At 48.6% G+C, this 21792-nt stretch overlaps 1 protein-coding gene across 2 annotated transcripts in view; it reads right to left on the reverse strand.

Annotated features, from left to right (window-relative positions):
- Positions 1-21792, reverse strand: part of pik3r3b (phosphoinositide-3-kinase, regulatory subunit 3b (gamma)) — a 138840-nt gene that overhangs the window by 91836 nt on the left and 25212 nt on the right. Inside the window, exons 2-3 of one of the 2 annotated variants that reach the window (XM_086225385.1) lie at positions 9711-9785; positions 9080-9157 (exon numbers count right to left, since the gene is read on the reverse strand). The exons of the other annotated variant lie outside the window; for it this stretch is intronic. Coding sequence (XP_086081511.1) covers positions 9080-9157; positions 9711-9785 — 153 coding nt within the window. The remainder of the gene's footprint in view (positions 1-9079; positions 9158-9710; positions 9786-21792) is intronic. 2 annotated transcript variants of the gene reach the window in all.

Below are 21792 nucleotides of genomic sequence, written 5' to 3' on the forward strand. Positions count from 1 at the left end.
TTAGATGAACACGTTCTTGTTGTTGTCTTCTAGGAATATTGATTTGGCTTTTGAGTTACCAGAAAATGTTTGTTTTTTAATGTAGCTAAGCTAGCAGTTTCCCCCTTACATTTCCCTTTTACGTGCTAAGCTAATGCTAACGGTATAAACAGTGAAGGAGGGTTGTTGTAGCTCAAAGAAGCAATCAGGCAGTCGAGATAAGGAGAGTTAGAACCGTCTGCACTACACCACCACGACAATCCATCCATCCATCCTGCTGTACTTGAATGAATGAATACCAGTTTAACATGAGGAGACATTGTAGTGGTAGAATCAGACACGTAGCCAGAACTACTTTCCTGACTGGGCGCAGTGATTTGACGCAGCACCTCCAAAGCTCCATTGGAACTTGGGTCAACAGAACCAAACGTTTGTTGAGGACTAGAAGAGCGACTGCTGCTACTGATGATGAGGAGGGGGAGGAGGATTCCTGCTGGACACACCAGCATCCTGGACCTGAGCTCGCTGATGCTAACACTTCCACCCACTACCAGCCATTGGGCTAAGCTAACTAGCCTGGACCTGAGCTAGCTGATGCTAACACTTCCCACCCACTACCAGCCATTGGGCTAAGCTAACTAGTGTGGCTCTCAGCTCCCTAGACAAGAGTCGCTCGCTTCTTGTCTGACTGTAGGGACGATGGACAATAAGAGGGTTTCCCAAAAAGTGAGTAGTACACCATCACAATGTCCTCACAACCGTAGAAATTGCTAGTATGTGTTTTTGCTCATCAAACACACACACACCTCTCTATTTAGCCATCAGTCCTTGGCATTTCTCCCTCTCTCTCTCTCTCTCTCTCTCTCTCTCTCTCTCTCACACACACACACACACACACACACACACACACACACACACACACACACACACAGAAATCACAACATGGACCCTGAGAGGTGCAACAGGCGGGCGAGAGACGAGAGGTGCAGAACCTCTAGAACAGTCAGAGGGAACAAAGACATGAGAGAACGTGTAACATCAGAGAGGCAGCGAGTTCATCCAGGGGCCAAAATTTAATAATAGTTGAGAGAGAATTAGCATTAAAGGATAAATCAGCTCCTCTGCAGAGGAACATTTCTCCCACAGACATGGTTTTCATTTTCATTTCATTCTGCGTTTCAAGTTTCAGATTTCATTTCAAATTCTGTTTTCCAGTTTCTGACGGGCCAATTCAGATATGAGAAAGGCCTCGTGTGAGTTCACCAAGAGTGTGAAAGTTTGGTCAGAAGGGCTGAAGCTCCGCTGCTGAGTCGGGACTTTAGGTTTATTAAAACCACTGCACCAAGTTGGTTCTTGAATTGTTTTTTGAGAGAAATTTCTTAACTTTTAAAGGAAAATTGGAAGGCGTCTGAATCGACATCGTCTGAAGAAAAGAGAAACAGTTGAGTTGTCCTAATAAGACAGTGCCAGCGTACGTTTCTGCAAAGCATCAGCATTTCAAGAGGGGGGGGAGGCCGGTTGGCTGACGATGGGACCGGCAGCCATCGGGGGGGCGCTGTGCTGGTCTCCTTCAATCTCCGATCAACTAGTTGATGTTTTCCTAAACCTAAACAAGTCCTTTATGCTTGAACTTAACCAAACTGTAAGTGTAGCACTGACACCAGCCACACACCAAAAGCTCTGCCCCCATCCTGTGCCCTCGAGTGCCAACAGAAATCAGTGAGCACGATCAGGAGATCGGAGACTTGCAGTGAGCCCAACATGGACGGCCTGAAAGGAGCCTGGGCCACCGCATTTACTGCAAAACTGTCACTTTACTGTAGGACCACACTCTCATGCACGCCCATCTGGGTGCTTTCCTGCCAACATGGAGTTTTCGTGTTTCATGACACTGAATAACACAAGCACTCCTCTGGCGCCCGTTCACGATGAACCCCGCCTCAAAGTCAGCTGGGGTAGGCTCCACCCCCAACAACCCTTAACGGATAAACAGTATAGAAAATGTATGTAGTGTACATATGCATGTATGTAGTTCACGTATGTAGTGTATACATGCATGTATGTAGTTCACGTATGTAGTGTACATATGCATGTATGTAGTTCACGTATGTAGTGTATATATGCATGTATGTAGTGTATATATGCATGTATACAGTTCATGTATGCATGTATGTAGTTCATGTATGTAGTGTATATATGCATATATGTAGTTCATGTATGTAGTGTATATATGCATGTACGTAGTTCATGTATGTAGTGTATATATGCATGTATGTAGTGTATGTATGTAGTGTATATATGCATGTATGTAGTGTATGTATGTAGTGTATATATGCATGTATGTAGTGTATGTATGTAGTGTATATATGCATGTATGTAGTTTATGTATGTAGTGTATATATGCATGTATGCAGTTCATGTATGCATGTATGTAGTTCATGTATGTAGTGTATATATGCATGTATGTTGTTCATGTATGCAGTTCATGTATGCATGTATGTAGTTCACGTATGCATGTATGTAGTTCATGTATGTAGTGTATATATGCATGTATGTTGTTCATGTATGCAGTTCATGTATGCATGTATGTAGTTCATGTATGTAGTGTATATATGCATGTATGTAGTGTATGTATGTAGTGTATATATGCATGTATGTAGTTTATGTATGTGGTGTATATATGCATGTATGCAGTTCATGTATGCATGTATGTAGTTCATGTATGTAGTGTATGTATGTAGTGTATATATGCATGTATGTAGTGTATGTATGTAGTGTATATATGCATGTATGTAGTTTATGTATGTAGTGTATTTATGCATGTATGCAGTTCATGTATGCATGTATGTAGTTCATGTATGTAGTGTATATATGCATGTATGTTGTTCATGTATGCAGTTCATGTATGCATGTATGTAGTTCACGTATGCATGTATGCAGTTTATGTATGTAGTGTATATATGCATGTATGGCGTGTATGTATGAAGTGTATATATGCATGTATGTAGCTCATGTATGCATGTATGTAGTTCCTGTATGCATGTATGTAGTGTGTCACTGTGGACAACAGGCAGAGACTGAAATACGTCAAAGCCTCTCAAATCAGTCGACGGCTCCGATGTTCAGGAAGGTTTGACAGCTAACAATTAGATCAGTGAACTCCTGGCTTCATAGCCTCTCACAGTCACACAACTTCTGGAGGCAAGTTTATATGCAGGATGAGAGGAAGATCAGCCTGCGAGACCAAACCCAGGGCAAAATGATGGGGATGAGCGACTTTATAATCCACAAACAGCAGCTATATTCAAGAAAGAGAGAGAGAGAGAGGGAGAGAGAGAGAAAACAAAAGATGTCATGGGAGAAGGGAACTGTGTCAGCGAGGCACCGACAGACGGCGAAGCCATGGGTATCGCTTCGGTCATTCATGTTACAGGGCAACATATGGCGGCGATGAGCAGCCGAGACAGGAAGTGAGCACACAGAGATGAAGAGCAAGACAGGAGGATGGCGACAGTATGAATGCTGGGTTTACAAGCAGCAATGTGTGTATGATGATGTCATCTGAATAGGATTCTGGGACATTTCTTGGAATTCGAGCAAGAGGAGGAGGAGGAGGACGAGGAGCAGGAGAGACAAGTTAAATCTTTGAATTAACTCATTTAATCATGGACTGTATTGATGTTCATGAACACATCACTCTGGTTAGCATGTGAAAGAATTCAAATACCAGTTTTATGTCTAAAATCAATCTATGCTACGCTAACACTTCCCACCCACTACCATTCATTGTGCTAAGCTAACTAGCGAAGGGGCACCCTCCACTGCTGTGGGGAAGATGGACAGTAAAAGACTTTCCCTAAAAGGAGGCGTGTTCCTTTAACAACACAAAATAACGCGTTTCCAGCCTCCACCTCCTGAATGGGAGAGGAGACGTCTCAGTGTCCCTGCGTGACTTCTGCTGCGCGTGATGACATCACTCTCCACTTTGACAACGATGACACACTGACAAACACATCTCTGCAATTAGCCACTTCTTTCAGTGTGTGTGTGTGTGTGTGTGTGTGTGTGCGTGCGTGCGCACGCGTTTGCTCCCCAGCTGACTGTAAAAATGCTGGGTTTTTTTTATAATAGGTTATTGACAGGCACAGGAGGAAGATGATGACATCACCTCCGACCAATAGCAGCGCTAGGAGCAACTGTGAGGATGGAGTGATGAAGGTGGAAGAGAGAGGATGGAGAGACGGAGGACAAGAGCGCTTTTAATTTGTGTTTTGCTGAACTCAGCGACTCCTGTCACCGGGGTGGGGAAGCGAAGAGGAGAGATGGTGATGGACGAGCGAATAAAAGAGGACGAGATGAGAAGGGACGAGAGAGAGAGGGAGATATTGAATAAAGAGGGTGCAGTGAAATAAAAGATTATTTAATGGTTCCAGGGATGCAGATTGGTTAATAGGGTGTTAGCCAGCAGCAGTTAGCCGCCTGATGGAGGACAGGAGAGGACGCCTCCATCTATCTGAACCAGGAGGAGGAGTTGTTAACAGTGGGGGCGGGAGAAGGCGAGGAGGAGGAGGAGGAGGGGGAGGAGGAGGGGGAGGATCCACATCATGTCTCAAAAGTTTGAGGAATGATTATTGATTGTTTATGAGCGTGGGTGAGCAGCCTGCAGCTTCTCTCCATCACACATAAGAGCGCGTTTGAGAGGGAGCCGTCTGTCTTCAGCTGCAGCCAACGTGCGTCATCCTGTCCAAACCAGAGGCTGCCCACTCAGAGCCTGACATGCTGCCGCCGCCGTGGCCGCCAAGCGCGTACATCCAAGTGATCATCACACACAGTCTAAGTTAGGCGAAGTTTTCACACACACACAAACACTCACACACACACACACACACACACACACACACACACACACACACACACACACACACACACACACACACACACACACACACACACCACCAGAGCCAGAAACACACTGGAAACGTATGCGACATGTTTATAACCAGCTACTCCATCTTTATCTTTTCTGGAAGCCACAAAGCCCAAACAGAACCGTTTCTATGGAGATTCTGTCTTTTTTAACTCTTAACCTGCCATTGACGAGACTTTATGGCAACTGGTGTTATCAGAGTAACGTGGAGGCCAGCCTGGCGGAGCAGTGGTCCTCAGTGTGGCCCCCCAGCAAGAAGGTTGTGGGTGGACCAGTGGTCCTCAGTGTGGCCCCCCAGCAAGAAGGTTGTGGGTGGAGCCCCGGCTGCAGCACGGGGTCTTTCTGGGTGAGTCTCCATGTTCTCCCTGTTCCTGCTGGGTTCTCTCTGGTACTCCAGCTTCCTCCACAGTCCAAAGACATCAAGAGGGACCAGGTTAATCCAGACTCTAAATTGACCGTAGGCGTGGCTGGGAGAGCCAATGGTTGTCTGTCTCTATGTGTTGGCCCTGCCATGGACTGGTGACCTGTCCAGGGGGAAGGCTGCTGGGATAGGCTCCACCCCCACCACCCTCAACAGGAGGAGAGGGGGAAGATGGAGGGATGATGGAGGGATGGATTAATTTGGTAGAGGGCGCTATTGACAATCAGGTGAGTCCTGCAGGTCTGAGTCCGGCTCAGCACTCCGGACCTTAAATTGACAGAACCTGCACACTCGCTTTCTGCTGCACCAACAGCTCAGTTGTGGCTGTTAGAAAGTTCTGCGATGCAACACTGATGAACGCATCTCACACTCAATGGGGGGGTTCTTCATCATGGTGCAAGCCCAGGTCCAGAGTGAGTCGCCCTCAAACTCCAGGCTTGACCTCAAACTCTTTAAAAAGGCAAATACGAGATGAGACGTTCTCATCTTCACGCACACTCGTGGGAAACGAAGCAGCCTGGAGATCTAAAAATACCCTCACTGTCCCAGCTAACTGTCCACATTCCAAAAGTACTCCAAACCCCATAAAGTTCTACATGTCAAAATGTCCTCATCCACCAACCAACCCTCAGCAGAATCTCCTCATGTTTCTGTTTGTACTGGAAGTGTCTTCACATTCCAAACGGATCCTCACTTCCCACAAATTACTTATCAAAATGTCCTCACCATCCGGAATGTTTCCCACAAATGTCCTCACGCTCAAGGTCTGAGACGGAATCTGGTCCTCACAATGGTAGAGAGACCCAACCCTGCTCTCTCACTCTCTCTCTCTCTAACAGGCTGAGTTACTGGGCCAACACACTGAGCTCTGTGTGGGCACAGCAGAACCAACCGGCTAAAAAAGGCTAGCTGTCACCATGGCAACGCCCGGGCCATGTACCAATCGGATGTCAATTTGATGAGGTAATGCTCTAGAAAGCTGTCGGAGCCTGTGTGTCTCTTACACGCTCTCACACACACACACACACACACACACACACACACACACACACACACACACACACACGTACGGGAAAATACAGGCCATATAAACAAACAAAACAGACGAATAAAAAAACACGTAAGACGGAGCAACCAGGCGGGATGTGGATGTGTGGAGGAGTTTCCAAACAATGCAACAACTCCCTGTTACGTAACATGATTCCATAACTCATGCAGCACAAACACAACAAAGAGAGAGAGGCAGAGCAGCGGCGCCGTGACAGAGGCTGCACCAAGCTCCTCGCAACCGAGCAGCACGCCGACATCAGCCAGGCTGAGGACGAAGAGGACCTCATTTCACCGTTACTCCGATTCGTCACCACTGCCAGAGTTGTACGAAAACAGATTTCCACCTTAATAGCGGTTTAAATGGTTCTGGACCCGAATGGATCCAGAACGCCTCACGGAGCTGGACTCAGGTGCGATGGATGGAAGATGGTGGTCATCCTTTGGGTGCCCCCACACAAGAGCAGGCACACATCGATCCAGCTGCCTCTAGAACTAGAACCACAGAGTTACACAAGATCAGCGGACGCGCCAGGGCCAGGAGGCTGTCACTGTGGTTAGTCTTTGACTTCTGTGAATAAAAAAAGATTCCTTAAAACTAGGAGTACTGACAATACCGGGACACTTCAGGTCTCCGGGCTGGATCGATTAAAACAAGATTTTCAATCAAAAGAGAAAATCTTGATCGACTCCATCAAAATGCTGAGAAAGGATGTTGTGAGAATTCAGTTCTCCATGTTCTGGAGCAGGGAGGGAAGACACAAGGCTCCTGGTCCAACTTTGCTCTCCCACCCCCCCTCAAACACCAGACTGACCCCCCACCCCACCCCACCCACCCACACACACACACACACACACACACACACACACATTCCCCGCTGCCCCTCGAACAACACGACTTTTCCTTTGTGCGTGTTCATGTGACCTGGCAGACAGCTGTCAGGGCAAATCTGCACTTGTGCCTCTATTTTTCATATATATTCCATAGGATCTGTCCATGTCTATTAGAGCAATTACTGTACATAAAGCCAGCCTGACCGCGGGACGTCTGCCGCTGCATTTCCATGGATTTTCCTCCCTAACGTGTGAAGGCTCTTTCTCATGCAGCCCCTTTTCTGTCCGTGTGTATACGTGGCTGTGCGTGTCAAGGCTGAATGGTAAATTCCTCCGAGTGCCTGCATGTCAGCTCCTTTCAGTCAATTACTTTGAGTATGTGCATGTCTTCAGCCCCCTGCTGACCCACCGCCACCGCCGCCGCGGTCGAGGTCAAGGCCAGGTGAGCTCCTGTTTACCGTCCTCTTAAGACGCTGAAGCACATCTCAAAACTCCGGTGCTGACTTATCTGAAGAGACGGTAGGATTCCCGCCACTCGTGCATCCGCGGTCCATCACCAGGAAGGTGTTCGTCCCAGTGAACATCAGAATCAGAATGAGTTTTATTGGCCAAGTTTGTTCACAACACACAAGGAATTTGACTCCGGCGGTTGGTGTCACTCATGGAATGAGCAGAAGAAACATAAACATAGCATAAACATTCGTCCACAAAGGACAACAAATATTTAAGTGAACTGGTAATATTCTGCAGACGTTAGATTTTCTTTGACAGGTGTAAAGTTCCCGGGCGTGGAGGAACGCCGCCTGTGGATGCGGTTCCTTTAGCCAAACGTTCTCTGTTCGACTATCTGAGCTCCGTCGCGCCACGTGCACGCATGCAGAATATTCAATTTAATTATACGCACTCCCATCAGTTATCATTTCTACACTTTTTTAAGCTTCTTTATCACCTCTCAGTTTGATGCTAACGGTTATTAGCATCTATTGATTTCCGGATCACTGATTCCATTCGATTATGACAGTAATCAATTATTCTGTCCGTTCTGGAGTGTGAGGGCGCTGGCGTGCTCTGATCACATGCTCTGATCACTGCTCAGCTGCATGCTGATTGGACGTCAGACTAGCTTGCGTGGCGTGCGCTCCCTCTTAAGTCTCCCTGTGAAGTCTCTCTCTTAAGTCCCTCTCATGTGTGTTAACGGAGGCGTTTATAAAATCTAAGACTGGAGGGACTTTGCTGTCAAAGGATGCCCACCAGCCATCAGCCGCCATGGCGATGGAGGTCTCACCAGCGACCGAGGGCAGCAGTAACCATGGTCCCCTGGTGTTTAACTGGGCGGCGACACCGTCAGGAAGAACCACAGGGATCTGCAAGTGTGGTGAGATGATCCCTAAATATTCAGAATGGTTCTGTCCTCCCTCCCTCCTCCTCCCTTACTCTGATTTTGAGTTCCCCTCCTCTCTTCCAAAACAAAGAACAGAGTCAGAGCACTCCCTGGTGGTGCCAACCTGAACTTCAGCAGCTCAAACTCAGCCAACTTTTCTTTTGGTCTGACCGACTTTGACTCCTGCCATGACGACGACGACGACGACGATGATGATGATGAAGGTCTCTGGAACCCGATCAACAGTAGTTCTGGTTTTATTGGTGCAAAGGTAAGAACCAGAACTGGAGGAGAACCACTTGTTGCTTCATGTGTTACTATCAGCATGTTAGTGTCTCTGCTGCATCACTCGGTCAGACTCCTCCCACCTTTCTAGTGGAAAGGAAGGATTCAATATTTGGTGTTTTGAATAAAGAAAATGCTGTGTGTGTGTGTGTGTGTGTGTGTGTGTGTGTGTGTGTGTGTGTGTGTGCGTGCACATGGATGGTACCTGAGTCCAAAGCCTGACGCAGCTCTGCTGGTCCGCCGGAGGCTGGGGGGGCTCCATACAGGGACTCACTGCTCAGACCTGCAGGACCAACACAGAAGGCGTTGGAATCTAAGGTTTAAGTACCACAGAGATTGTACAAAGACGACAGCAGACCCAAGTGCAGCTGGCTTTACAGAAAGAAGACCGTTGGTGGAGGAACTGAAACGGAAACGTACTTCTGGAAGGGAGCCACTGCGAATGTGGGCTGTCACTGTTCGATAGCCTTTTAGCTCACTCGTAGCCTCGTGAGCGTGTTCTTGCTAGCACACTGCTCATTGCACTGCACTGCTTTGTGGAATCTGCGCCAGACGTTTCTTTTCATGGTACTCAAGGCTTGACAAACTGGAGCTCCTGGAACCCATGGTCGGCCTCAGGTGTTCCGTACGTGAATCTCGTTTCACATCTGGTTTGTCCCGCCCGTCAGTCACTGACTTCCTCCCGTCAAGACATCAAACGCTGCAGGAGCTGTAGGCTGCTGCGTCTGACACAGATAAGCTAAGCTAACCCCATCTACACATGACATCCATGTCACTGTTCCATTAAACCAAGACGAACACGCTCCCTCCACACGTGTGTTAACATGTTTCCTCACCGTGTTTCTCGATGGCGTCGATGAGCCTCCAAACCACCGAGGGAGCCGCTTCAGACAGAAGCTCCGCCTCAGATCCTGAGAGAGAGACAGGATTATTATTAATTAATACAAAAACAACAACACGCAAAAACTATTGTTTATTCATGACAAAAATCAACCATTAAATTTTAATCCGCCTGCGTTTATTGGACCTGCTGACAAATTATTCAGCAATTTAGTCAGAAAAGAAGCCGACATCAGCAGGCGACGTTCCCCTGCATCCAGAACACAAGAGGACCAAGGTCCAGGTCCTCATCAGTTCCTCTTATATGTGCCTGAACGGATCCTGCTGGTGTGAGGCTGCCGCGGCCACACCAGAACCCAAGCAAGGAGAAAATGGTAGAAAACTACAAACATGAGTAGTACATCAGTAGTACTGCTGCAATAAACTACAGAAAACAAAATTAAACATCCACAGAAAAGAATGTGTGGCTTTGTTTGTGCACTTGAGCACATGCACGCACACACACACACACACACACACACACACACACACACACTCATCAGCAGCTACATAACAACATGTTCTTTTGTCAACAAACTGGTTGATTGGTGGACGACAGGGACACCGGAGGAGGGAGGCGGCGGCGAGCAGTCACATGACTCTATCAGTCATGACAGAAAGTCAGTTTCTTGGTTCGGACTCTTTTTCATTCGTGCCAAATCACAGCAGATAGAGAATTCACCACAAGAAGATGGAAGGAGTGTTTATGTTGAATATGGTGGCCGCTGGACGACTCCTCGCCGTGATGTCATCACTGACATGAAGGGCAGATTTGATGAACACCCTGACAACAACAAACGTCAAGATGAAGACCCAACATCTCCCAGACATCTCGGACGCGTTACAGACGATTGCTCGTGTGTAAAACCCGACAGACGCCTGACAGCCACAGGTCCACCTGACCTCAGCCCACATGTGCTGCTGTAGGGACCAGAGCGGTCCGGCGGCGCAGTAGAGATCGGCACCGAGGTGAAAGCAGCTGATCGGGTGGAGCAGATGTGAAAAGGTTAAGCAACACGTGAGACCTGATCCCATCCCAGGAGCTGCAGCAGCCGCCACAACTTCCACGACTGGGAATCAATTATGTGGAAGAAGCCGGGAATTCTCCCATTACGGATCAGCATGGAGAGCAGTTGGCTAATGAGGGCCATGTGACAGTGCAGCGGGGTTTCCACCAGGTAGGGAAGGACTATCGGAGGGGTTCGCTCCTGCGGCGCTCAGCCGGCGGCGCTCATCGCGGCGTTTCCACCGGACGTGTCAAACCTTCCCCAGATCTTTTTGTGATGAACCTTATTGGACTGAAGAGTTCACGGGCCAAAGTTCTGGCTGCGCTGGACACGCATGTTGGACGCAGGCCCACGTCCCTGCACCGAAGAGGCTGCTAGCTAAATGAGCCTCTTGCTTCCTCCACCGGCGCCGCCAACACTCAGCTCTTTGATCTCCTGTCTTTGTTGCAGCTCTACTCGTTTCTCCCGCGGCGCCTCGCTCATATTCGCTCTTTCCCTCCTCATCACTTTCCTCCCTCTTCCTCGCTTCTCACCTCCCAGCGCGGCGCTACCACTCACTCTTTTGTTGTGGCGCTGACAGCTGTGTCATATCACAACAAGCAGCCGGCGCTGACAATCACATCCAGTTAAATGGCACTTGTCCTCTGACACACACACACACACACACACACACACACACACACACACACACACACACACACACACGTGCATATAAACACATGATCCTTTAATCGTATTAGTCTTTTGTAGAGGAAATTACAATACACACACATATCTGTTGTGTTTACAGGTGTACAGACCTGCTGCTGTGATAGTAATTATCTGTGTGTGTGTGTGTGTGTGTGTGTGTGTGTGCGTGGCAGAGGAATTTCCAGAGATATAGGTCGTTAAATGTACAGTGCTTCCATTAACGTCACTGTCACAATGTATCACAGGGGCAATATCTCACCAGGACGAGACAAGATGGAGGGAAGAGGAACGGAGGACAAAGGAAAACAGGAAGGACGAGACGTGTCCAAAAGGAAGAGGACAAAAGAGTGGAGAAAAAAGAGGAACAAAGAAATTAGACAACGAGAAAGAGGGATCATGAGCAATGAGGAGGGTGGCAGAAAAGAAAGACAAACAATAGAAAAGAAGAGAACAATCAACAATAGAGGGAGTGAAAAAGTAGAGCGACTTGAGGACGAGAGAGGATAGAAGACAAACAGGACAAAGAGGATGGAGGAAAGAAAGAACAAAGTAGTGATGGAGGAAAGAAGACAAAATAGAGGAGGAAGAGAGAGAACAAAAGAAAGACAAAAGGAGGAGAGGAACAGACGAGAAAATTACTTAAGAAAACGAGAAGAAAGCAAATTGTTGAGGAAGAAAAAAGAAGACCTCAGATGACAGGAGTGGAAATGAAGAGAAGAAAATAAGAGAGTGAAAATATAAGAGGACAATGGAGACAAGAGAGACCCGACGGACAATAGAGGACATGAGTGAAGGTAAAGAAGGGGAAGATGATGAACGACAGAATAGAAGAGCAGAAATGGACATCTGAAGGAAGAAAGAGAAAGAACAGAAAGTCAGAGGAGAAGAAAGGAAGGAAAATACAAGACGGACAATAAAGAAATGAGAGAGGACCAAGAGGACAAAACAAGGACGGCAAGAAGGTGAGGCCAAAGGGAATGAGGGATGAAAAATAAATGGAAAGAAGACAAGATGTCAGAGAAGAGAAGAGACAATCGTGGACGTAAGCAGAAAAACTGGAAAAAAGAGACAGAGGAGGAGAAAGGGAAGAGAAGAGGACAAAGGAGGATAACAAAGAAGAGACGGGAGGACAAATGTAGGGAAGAGAGAAGTACAGTGTGGGACGACGACAGGAGAGAGGGATGAGAGGAGCGAAGAGGAGAGGAGGAACAATGAGGATGAGCCTCCCTGCAGCCCATCAGCCTCCTACCAGCACCTATAGAGGACGTATGGAGCACACACACACACACACACGCACACACACACACACACACACACACACACACACACACACACACAAAGGCTCTGTCGTCACTGTAGACACACAGCCATAAACACACAGTACCCACATGACGAAGACGGGCAAATACACAAGTGTGAGGGGTAAACAACCCCCCCCCCCCGCCTCAGTCAGTGTCATTAAAATACACACTGATGCTCTATACTGCGCGCGCACACGACACTACACACACACGCAGCTGGCCCCTGTGTTTAGGAGCGATCCACTGGTCAGAGGGGTGGCGTTCTGATATGTGGAGCCGAGCATCGGCGTGGCTCAGACCTCCTCCTCAGCGAGGTGAGCAGGACCTCACCCCTGAGTGTGAGAGAAGGATGAGGCTCTGTTAGTTTGATCTGGAGTCTCCCCCGGTTGGGAGAGCCACAGTTCTCTGCAGCGACACCAGGGGGCAGCGAGCTCCAGACTGACCTGACACCGCGGCCTTGAGCTGCTGCAGAGGGAAAAGGTCAAGCATCGACAGGCAGGATCATTCAGCCCTGACAGCCATGATGGAAACGCAGACTCCCCTGAGGCGTGACTGAGTCTGAGAGGCAAATCCAGCCAGAGAACTCTGGTACTCTCCGGACCAGAGAGCCCCGGTACCAGAGAGCTCCGGTACCAGAGAGCTCCAGTACCAGAGAGCTCCGGTACCAAGTACTGCTGGAGGGTTGGCTCCTCCAGCTTTGAGGTAACTGAGCCGCCAGCTCTGCTGTACCGTCTCAGTTCTGAAGTTCTAAAACCTGAATCAGGCCAAATGGTCTTGAAAACAAACAGCTGATGAGGATCTTTTCAAGGTCCTTGGCAAATAGTTCAGAACCCGCTCGGTTCTGTAGGCAGGACGAGTCAACAAACAACTGCATATTTTAAATGAAAGACCGATATTTCGGTCTGGAAACATTTGGAATCCGTCGAGAATCAAAGGAACGCTGGGCAGCGACACGAGACTGAAACGGAGAACATGGAGATTCAATTTCACGGGACATTTATAAGAATTTTTTAGGGTAAAATTAATGTGGGTAAAATGTAAATAAGTATAAGATAATCATCCATGTTCATTCCGAGTTGGACAGGTGGAACCGGTGGACGGGTCCGGTGAGGGGTCTGGCACTCGAGAGCGTGGGGAATCGTGGGCCGTGTTGGCCGCGACTAGCGACTGTTTCAATGAATCTTATTTCACGCTGAATCAAAAGTCAGCGTGTTGAATCTGTTGCTGTCACATAAACAGGAGTTGAGCTGGTAAGACGAGGAGGACAGGCTGGAAAAACAAAGGCAGATCAAGAAAAGGAGAGCCAGAGAGGAGGAGGAAGAGGAGGAAGAAGAGGAGGAAGAGGAGGAGGGGGAGGAGGAAGAGGAGTTATATGGCCAGAGGTAGAGAGGAGATTGTCATTTCAAGCCTTCATATCGGTGGGAGGATACCGGCTGTCACGCTTCAGCAGTCAGCAGGTCACTTCAGTGCTGCACCTAATCGCTCACTCTCTATTTTCTACACCTACCTACCCCCCCCACGTCTCTCTCTCAGAGACCTACAGAACATCCAGCAAGATCAGGAGAACCACAACAACACCAGACAGACTTGACACCCGGTCAGTAAATCACTGCAGCGGCCGGGAGGAGATTCCCCGGGATACGAGGGATAAGAGGAGACTGCTGGCCCTTTGAGGCCGTTTCACCGGGAGGCCCTCAGCTCCTGAACCACCAACCTGAACCTGAACCGTGTTTCAGTTCATCACTCAGGCTCGCCAGGCTCCCTAGCAGCCGTTGTCCCAAAAGAGCGAGTCCTCATTGACTGGTCAGGCAGTCCGAGCCCAGCAAGGAGGAAGTTGATCCCACCAAGCGCTGTCAGGCAGCAGGCGAGCGGCGAGACCTGCTCGCGACTCCAGTAGCCAGCACGCTAGCTGCAGTTAACGAGTCCTCCATCACGTCTGCTGCAGTAGTTCAACATGAAACACGCTGTCATCCATTTTAGTAGAACCTAAAACATCATTCTGCTAACGTTCCCGGCTAGTGGACACGACTAGCGCTAGCATGCCTCGCTGCTACCATATTCCTACTTTGCTAGGAATCGCTAGCGTGGTTTGTATTTAACGTTCTGCTTCAGATAGAGAGAACGCACTGGCAGAACATTGATTTGTCGATCCATGAGCCAACGCGGGATTCAGGGGATTACTGGCGCTACTGACAACAAAGGGACGATAGAATCTCTAAGAAACCACAGTTTCCTACTGTCACATCCCTGAAAACAACCATCAGAATCACTTTGCAGGTGTTTTTCTTGTGTATTTCCCATGGAAGCTGTTCACCTTCGACATGAGCGCTGGCTGCCACGGTTCAGTCAGCCTGCTGGTTCTTCTGCATGTGTGCTGAATGCTAAGCAGCGTGCGGCAGAGACCCTCCGCTGTGGTGATATTAGCCACTAAGCCCCAGTAAAAAGCCTGGTGAAACCTTGATCCTGCATCTCTTCCAGACCAATCTCCCATGACAGCCTCCCAGTCAGAGGGAACTCCACCTCCTCGCTCCCTCGGGGGCCCGGGGTGTCTGTCAGGGCTTCAGGGCCAGAACACGCACACAATTGCATCGTCTAGTTTAGGCCAGCAAACACGGGCGCTGCCTTTGTGTGGAACTTTAAAGTCTCTGATGGTTAAAACGCTCATTTACAGTCATGAAGCGGAACCAGCTCGCAGATGACGTGGCTCCCACAAGCAAACACTGGTCATTTGTCTTGCTTTGTGACCACATACACGGCGCCCGCGTCCTCTAACTGGGTTTCGCATTCCAAAAGCACATTAGAGCAGCGCTCTAATGCGGAGCTGCACAGGAGCTCACAGGATATTGATGCTTTTATTTATCTCGGACGGTCCTGATGTCACACGCCGCCTCTGCTGCTCGTCGCCGTTTGCTGCTGATGAAATCTGATGAGACCAACAATTTCAGAGGAATTAAAACATGTAGAGTAAAACGAAGCGCAGCCACATCATCTGCACCCAATGGCATCCCACTTACATACGTGAGGCTGCGTCTCAGCCGCCAACAACGGCGACTCCACTCTAAGAACACAAATCAGCTTCTACGCGTCAGAACTCATCTCCCTCAAACGCGCGTGCTGTCGCTGCTCACCAGAGCAAGGTTCCCTGAGGAGGTTCCCCGTAAACAACTGGCACAACATACGTGTTGGCTGTGTGAAAAGCTCTTGAACCTTGAACATCCAGCTTCAGCTCCTGGCGTGAATGCTTCATGTCAGGTGTTTCTTTGCGGGCAGCGTCACACTGATGATGGCGTCCTGTGCTACTAAGCTGCCGGCCGTCAGCGCCAACGATCTCAGCTCAGAGCTGAAACAACACGTCAGCCGAGACCTTTTATCCTGAGTCTGACTCTGCGTCCGCCAACCACTCGCAACACTCGCAACTGCTCAACAACCTCCATTTCCCAAGTTTCAGGACGGTCGTCTGATGTCACCCAGGTTAGAGACCCACCAAAATTTTGACTGAACTAAAAACGAACTGGAACGTGTCGTGGTAGTTCGCTGCTACCGTGGACGAGCGCCAGCGGACGAGTTTATCTGGACGCACCAGCTGGTCATGTTTGGCGCTACCATGAAGGAGTGATGTCATTCGGGTGAACAAACACACCTCTATGGAGGATGTGAAGACGAACACACACACACACACACACACAGTCAAAGGCAAAAAGCTGTGACATCACAGGATACATCACCCTAACCTGTTATGTCACAGCTTTTTGCCTTTGACTGTGTGTGTGTGTGTGTGTGTGTGTGTGTGTGTGTGTGTGTGTGTGTGTGTGTTCTGCCAAAGTTTGAAGCCACAAACTTGAGAGGCAGCCCGGCGTGATTTCAGTGCCATCTAAATCATACATGTACGTTTTTAGATTGATTTTCTTGTCATGCTATGAACGTCCAGTTTTACAGATTCGCCAGAGTCGTAATCCATCACCTCCAACGTTCCCGTCACGTTTACAATCCTGGTGAAAATTATGGATGCAGTGTGGAAACGCAGACGACGGCTTTTGAAGTTTGACCCCAGGACATTTAGAGACCCGAGACCAGAGAGAAGCCTGAAGAACCTCTGCTGTCCCTGAGGAGGTTTATTGTCGTCCACGTTGCTTTTTCTGACCGTCCAGCAGTCCAGAACCTTCACGCTAGTGTCATAAATGACACCAAGATGGAAGCTGCAGCTGCAAAGAAACTGTTGTTCGATGCAGTTGACTGTTGCCGCCATAATGGCGCCCAGAACCACTAGCGGCTACTTTCTGGAAGCTAACGGGAAAGAGCACGTTTAAATCCAAATCTGAGCTGCGTTTGCACGGTGATCATGGAAGCATTTATCAGGATAATGGTGTGTGTGTGTGTGTGTGTGTGTGTGTGTGTGTCCTGATAGCATGCTGGCTCTGGCTGACGTCTGAGTGGCCTCTATTGATCCACTGCTCTGTTTGCATTCCTTGAGGATTAAAAACACCACATCACTCAGATCAATGAACAAAATGTGCTTTGTGTGTGTGTGTGTGTGTGTGTGTGTGTGTGTGTGTGTGTGTGTGTGTGTGTGTGTCTGAGGGCTGGGGGGATTGATCATATCACCACAGGCCAAACTGATGAGATCGGGAGGACGTCGTCCATCATGGTGGATCACGTGCACAACCAGACACTCACACATTCAGTGCAACGCGATGTTTCCACTTAAACTGAATTCTTCCATGAAAACCGAAGGTCTTCAGATATTCAGTTTATTTGTAAGCCGTCTTTTTGTGTCCACTGTTAATAAATCATGCGTTACTTTGGAACCAGAAGACTTTTCTGATAGTTCTCATAACAGTTGGAGAGTTCCCCCCTTCTCAGTGTCCTGATTGTTCCAAACTGGTTGCACAGTTGAAATCACGCTGGCCTTTTGAAGAAGTTCGGACTTTATCCAAGCAGAACGACGTCCCACACCCCCATCATGTCCCAATAAGTCCCAAATGTCCTCCAACTCTCTGAAAGTGTCCTCGCCCTCGAAAGATGTCCCACATGTCCCGACCCGCCAACACTGCCCTTGCTTTTTAAACACATGGTCAGTTGTCGAACGTGTCCTCGTCTGACCTCCCACATCTCCACCGTGTCCTGGTTTACCCACAAATGTCTGGTCTCTCTGAAGGGGAGTGTCTTGGTTCTCAGCGTTCGGTGTTTTCACATGCGGTCCGAAACTCTCACCAGAAGAAAAGAACATCAGAGGAAATTACAACGGAAGAAAACACAGGAACAAAAAGAACCAGAAGGAGGTCCATGTTTTCCTGTGTACTTGTGTTTGAATCCTGGACACACGCACACACACACACACACACACACACACACACCGACCTCCGTCCTCTGAGGTGTGTGTGCGCATGTGTGTGTGTGTGTGTGCCTGTGTGTGTGTGTGCCTGTGTCCAGGACTCGACAGGACCGGCGTCCTTGGCAATAGATTTCAGGTCATTTCAGCTCAAACCTTTTGCCTTTGGCTGAACCTGCCTGGTTTGGTGAACTCCCATCATGCCTTGCTCTTTTTATTGGCCGACAACTGCGGGAACAAACTAGAACACAGTGTCACAGCCAACGGGAGAGAGAGCCAAGAGGCTGAGCCCAGAGTGAGGGTGAAACACAGAGCACCAGAGAGTGTGTGTGCGTGCGTGTGTGTGTGTGTGTGTGTGTGTGTGTGTGTGTGCGTGCGCTGAATCTCCAAACATAAACAAGACAAGAGAAAAACAAGAGTAAATCAGAGCAGGGTTCTCAGCAGGTTTCCTTCCTGGTGCTAGCGGTTCCCACAGGTCACTCACACACGTTTAAACGCAAACATCCCGGAAAAGCGTTTGACTCCAGCCAGGAAACTCCGACTCCTCCGTGTTTCCTGCTGATCTCAACTTCTCAGTTCCACTAATGGCTTTGTCAGTTCTTCGCTTCAAAATAAAGCTCGCTGATTTGATTCATCTCATTCTTGTTCTAATTCGGCGTTCCTCCATGGTTCCACCCAACCAGAGCTGTTCTGGCTCGTCCAAGTGTGTCTGGGTCACTGATCGTACGGATGGATGAAGAGGACCTGGGTTACAACACGCGACCCGGAATGCTTGTAAACAAACATTACTGGACAGTGTAGCTGCCGTTAGCCGTCTTTAGCTTCAAGCTAAGCACACATGGCTGGCTCCTTCTGCGTCCTGCAGTCACTAAGATGTGAAGCCGGAGGGAAACCCATCATATTGAGCTCAAGACTCCTGTTCGTCCTAGCAGGTTAGCTTCATCCACTCAGCTCCAGGAACTCACTTACAGAGAAGACTTGTTGTTCCTCCAGCTGGAATGGAAGTGATGCTACAGTAGCATCTCGCTAACGGTCATCAGACCTAAACCACGCCCACATTGCCTCCAGAGCCCATCTGAGGGGCATTTGTTGACAACGAGACACACAGGAAGAAGGGAAAGATCAACATCAGAGTACCAGAGACCATGAAAAAAACCCTTCATTGCCTACACAATATACTGCAGTGTGTGTGTGTGTGTGTGTGTGAGAGTGTGTGTGCTCCTGATACTCCCATTTGTCTGGATTATACATTAATGAGCGTGCAGGGGCTGCTGTGGATTCACGAGTAAACACAAACACAATAAAACCATATCTCGACACTTTCCACCCATCAGCAGATCCTTCGCCTGAATACAAATGCCTTTAACCACTTCCCCTCACCTCCTGAACACACACACACACACACACACACACAGAAAGAGTCAACGATGTGTTTTTATGAGCATTGTCCCCTTTTAAGACGGTTCCGTTGCTTCGCCGCAAGTATCATGAATCACGCAGACGCCCGGCAAGGGAACAAAGCACCTACCAGGAGACGCGGGAGAACAAAGAGCTCATGGTTAGCACATGTTGGCGCTGTGCTACTTCAGCGCTAAATAACAGCAGCCTTGTACTCTCAGTCACAGGACTCCAGCGCCTCCTCCCAGTCACACTGAAGCTCGTATGTTTCCACGCCGATCCTGCACCTCTGCAGCTGCGCTCTACAAATATGTCTTTAAAGTTTTTAGGTACAAAATGTGGAGATCTTGAAGTATTTATGAGAGGTTTTTAGATCCGTGTTACTTCGACAAGGATCCACTTCTTGCACATCAGCCAGAGACTCACCGTGACTACAGATCAACTAAGAAAAGACAAAAACGAACCCCACACAAGACGACAAAACCTGGACCCCACAGGTCATGACGAGAACTCAGGGACTTTCAGTGAGTCGCACAGAGCAGAGAAAGAAGTTTCAGCCTGGACTCTAAAGTATCAGCTAAGCTAACGTGAAGCATGTTTGCTAATCTTTCACACCAGCATGTGACCGACCTGTTCAGGTGCGTTCTCATCAGGTCAATCCACATCAATTCGACTGTTTGTGTTAAGTTTAAACCACCACAAATCACAACAGAGGCCGCCGCTGCCGTATCTCTGTGGCCACACCCACCACATGATGCGGAAGCATTCGCACGACAGGAGGAAATGACGGTCAGGCCCTCAAATAACTGACCGTAAATAACACCGAATAAAGTTTACTTAAAGTCTACTATCATCTCACTTTGACGCACTGCCTGTTTACATCATTTCAAGGGTCGTTCAGAGGGATGACGCCGCTTCGCCACTGGCTGATCAAGCAGGCTGCTGCTAACAAGGAGTCGGCTAATTAAAGCCATGTTAACCTGACAGTGAGCTTCTTATCTCTTGTACGTCTCTTCCCTTGTCCTAGACATTAGAACATTTCTCTCTCTCTCTCTCTCTCTCTCTCACACACACACACACACACACACACACACAGAGCTAACTGGAAATCAATAATCATGTTATGACTTGCAGGGAAACACGGTTGAAGCCAGACGACTGTCCTCCACACTGCTGCTCTTATGTCACAGCTTGGACGCAGCCACAAATTAAAAGCAAACGGTCCTCAGCAGTGCTGTTATTGCACACACACACTCGCACACACACACGTGCTCTATTTGATACTACGGAAGTGCAACAAAACTCAACAGAAAAGAAGCATGGAACCTTAACAAACACCGTGAACGCCATCATTTCCCTCATCTGATAAGATAAACTTTGATTTCCACAGAAGACATTTCTGCCAGAGTCTTTGTCAACTGATCCCAGACCAGAGTTTGAACCACAGAAAGATCTTGAAGTGAGAACAAAGCAGCAGCAGGCGGATCGGTGTGTTTGTGTCGAGTGTTTCAGGAGTGCGGTCATAAATATTCATGAGTGCGGAGCTCAATGTGGCTTAACACAAAGTGTACTGCAGAACAACCTGCACCAGAGTGAGCGCTGTAAACGCACACGCTGGACCAGAGGGTGGGAGCACCCTCACTTCAGCTGCGAAACACACGCGCACACACGCGCACGCACACACACGCGCACAACTCGGCGGTGCATAACCCTACGATCACCTGAGTTTATTAACCATTTCAAAGCATCTCCATGACGCTCAGACGGAGAGCAACACGAGAGCAGCAGGACTGATAGGAACATGGAGGTCTGGAGGATGATCGTCGTTATTGATCCTCAGAGAGAAACTCCATTTTCTGTTGTTCCCCTGCAGCGTGAAGACACAAGCGTGACTGCAGAACGCCGCCGGAGGCGCCAGAACCGCTCAGCTGCGTCCCGGCAGAGGCTGTAATTGCCTTCTTTTCTAATTATTTTCCAGAAGCAACCATCCATTAGCAGCTGGTTGCAGGAGCTCCATGTCCAGGTAGGAGCAGGTCAGCTGGATCCCTGCTCCCAAATACTCAGCGTAAAACATTTTAAAGTATTTAAAATAAAGTTTAGAGGCGTCGCCAGGCTCTGTAATACTGGAAGAGCAACCAGGAGCTCAGCGGTAGAGAGTGACAGCAGCACTGGTGGTAATTAGGGAGGAGCAGAATAAATCATCCTGAGCCGTTCCTTTTTAGCGAAATGTGGGAAACAACAACCTGAGATGTACTTGACACATTCGCCGTTGTCCGAACCGCATCGGGAGGCTCCGGTGGAACGGGGCAGGAAA

This window comes from Aulostomus chinensis, chromosome 14 (assembly GCF_037954235.1).
Source record: "Aulostomus chinensis isolate RoL2024-O1b breed Wild chromosome 14, RoL_Achi_v1.0, whole genome shotgun sequence".
NCBI classification, from domain to species: domain Eukaryota; kingdom Metazoa; phylum Chordata; class Actinopteri; order Syngnathiformes; family Aulostomidae; genus Aulostomus; species Aulostomus chinensis.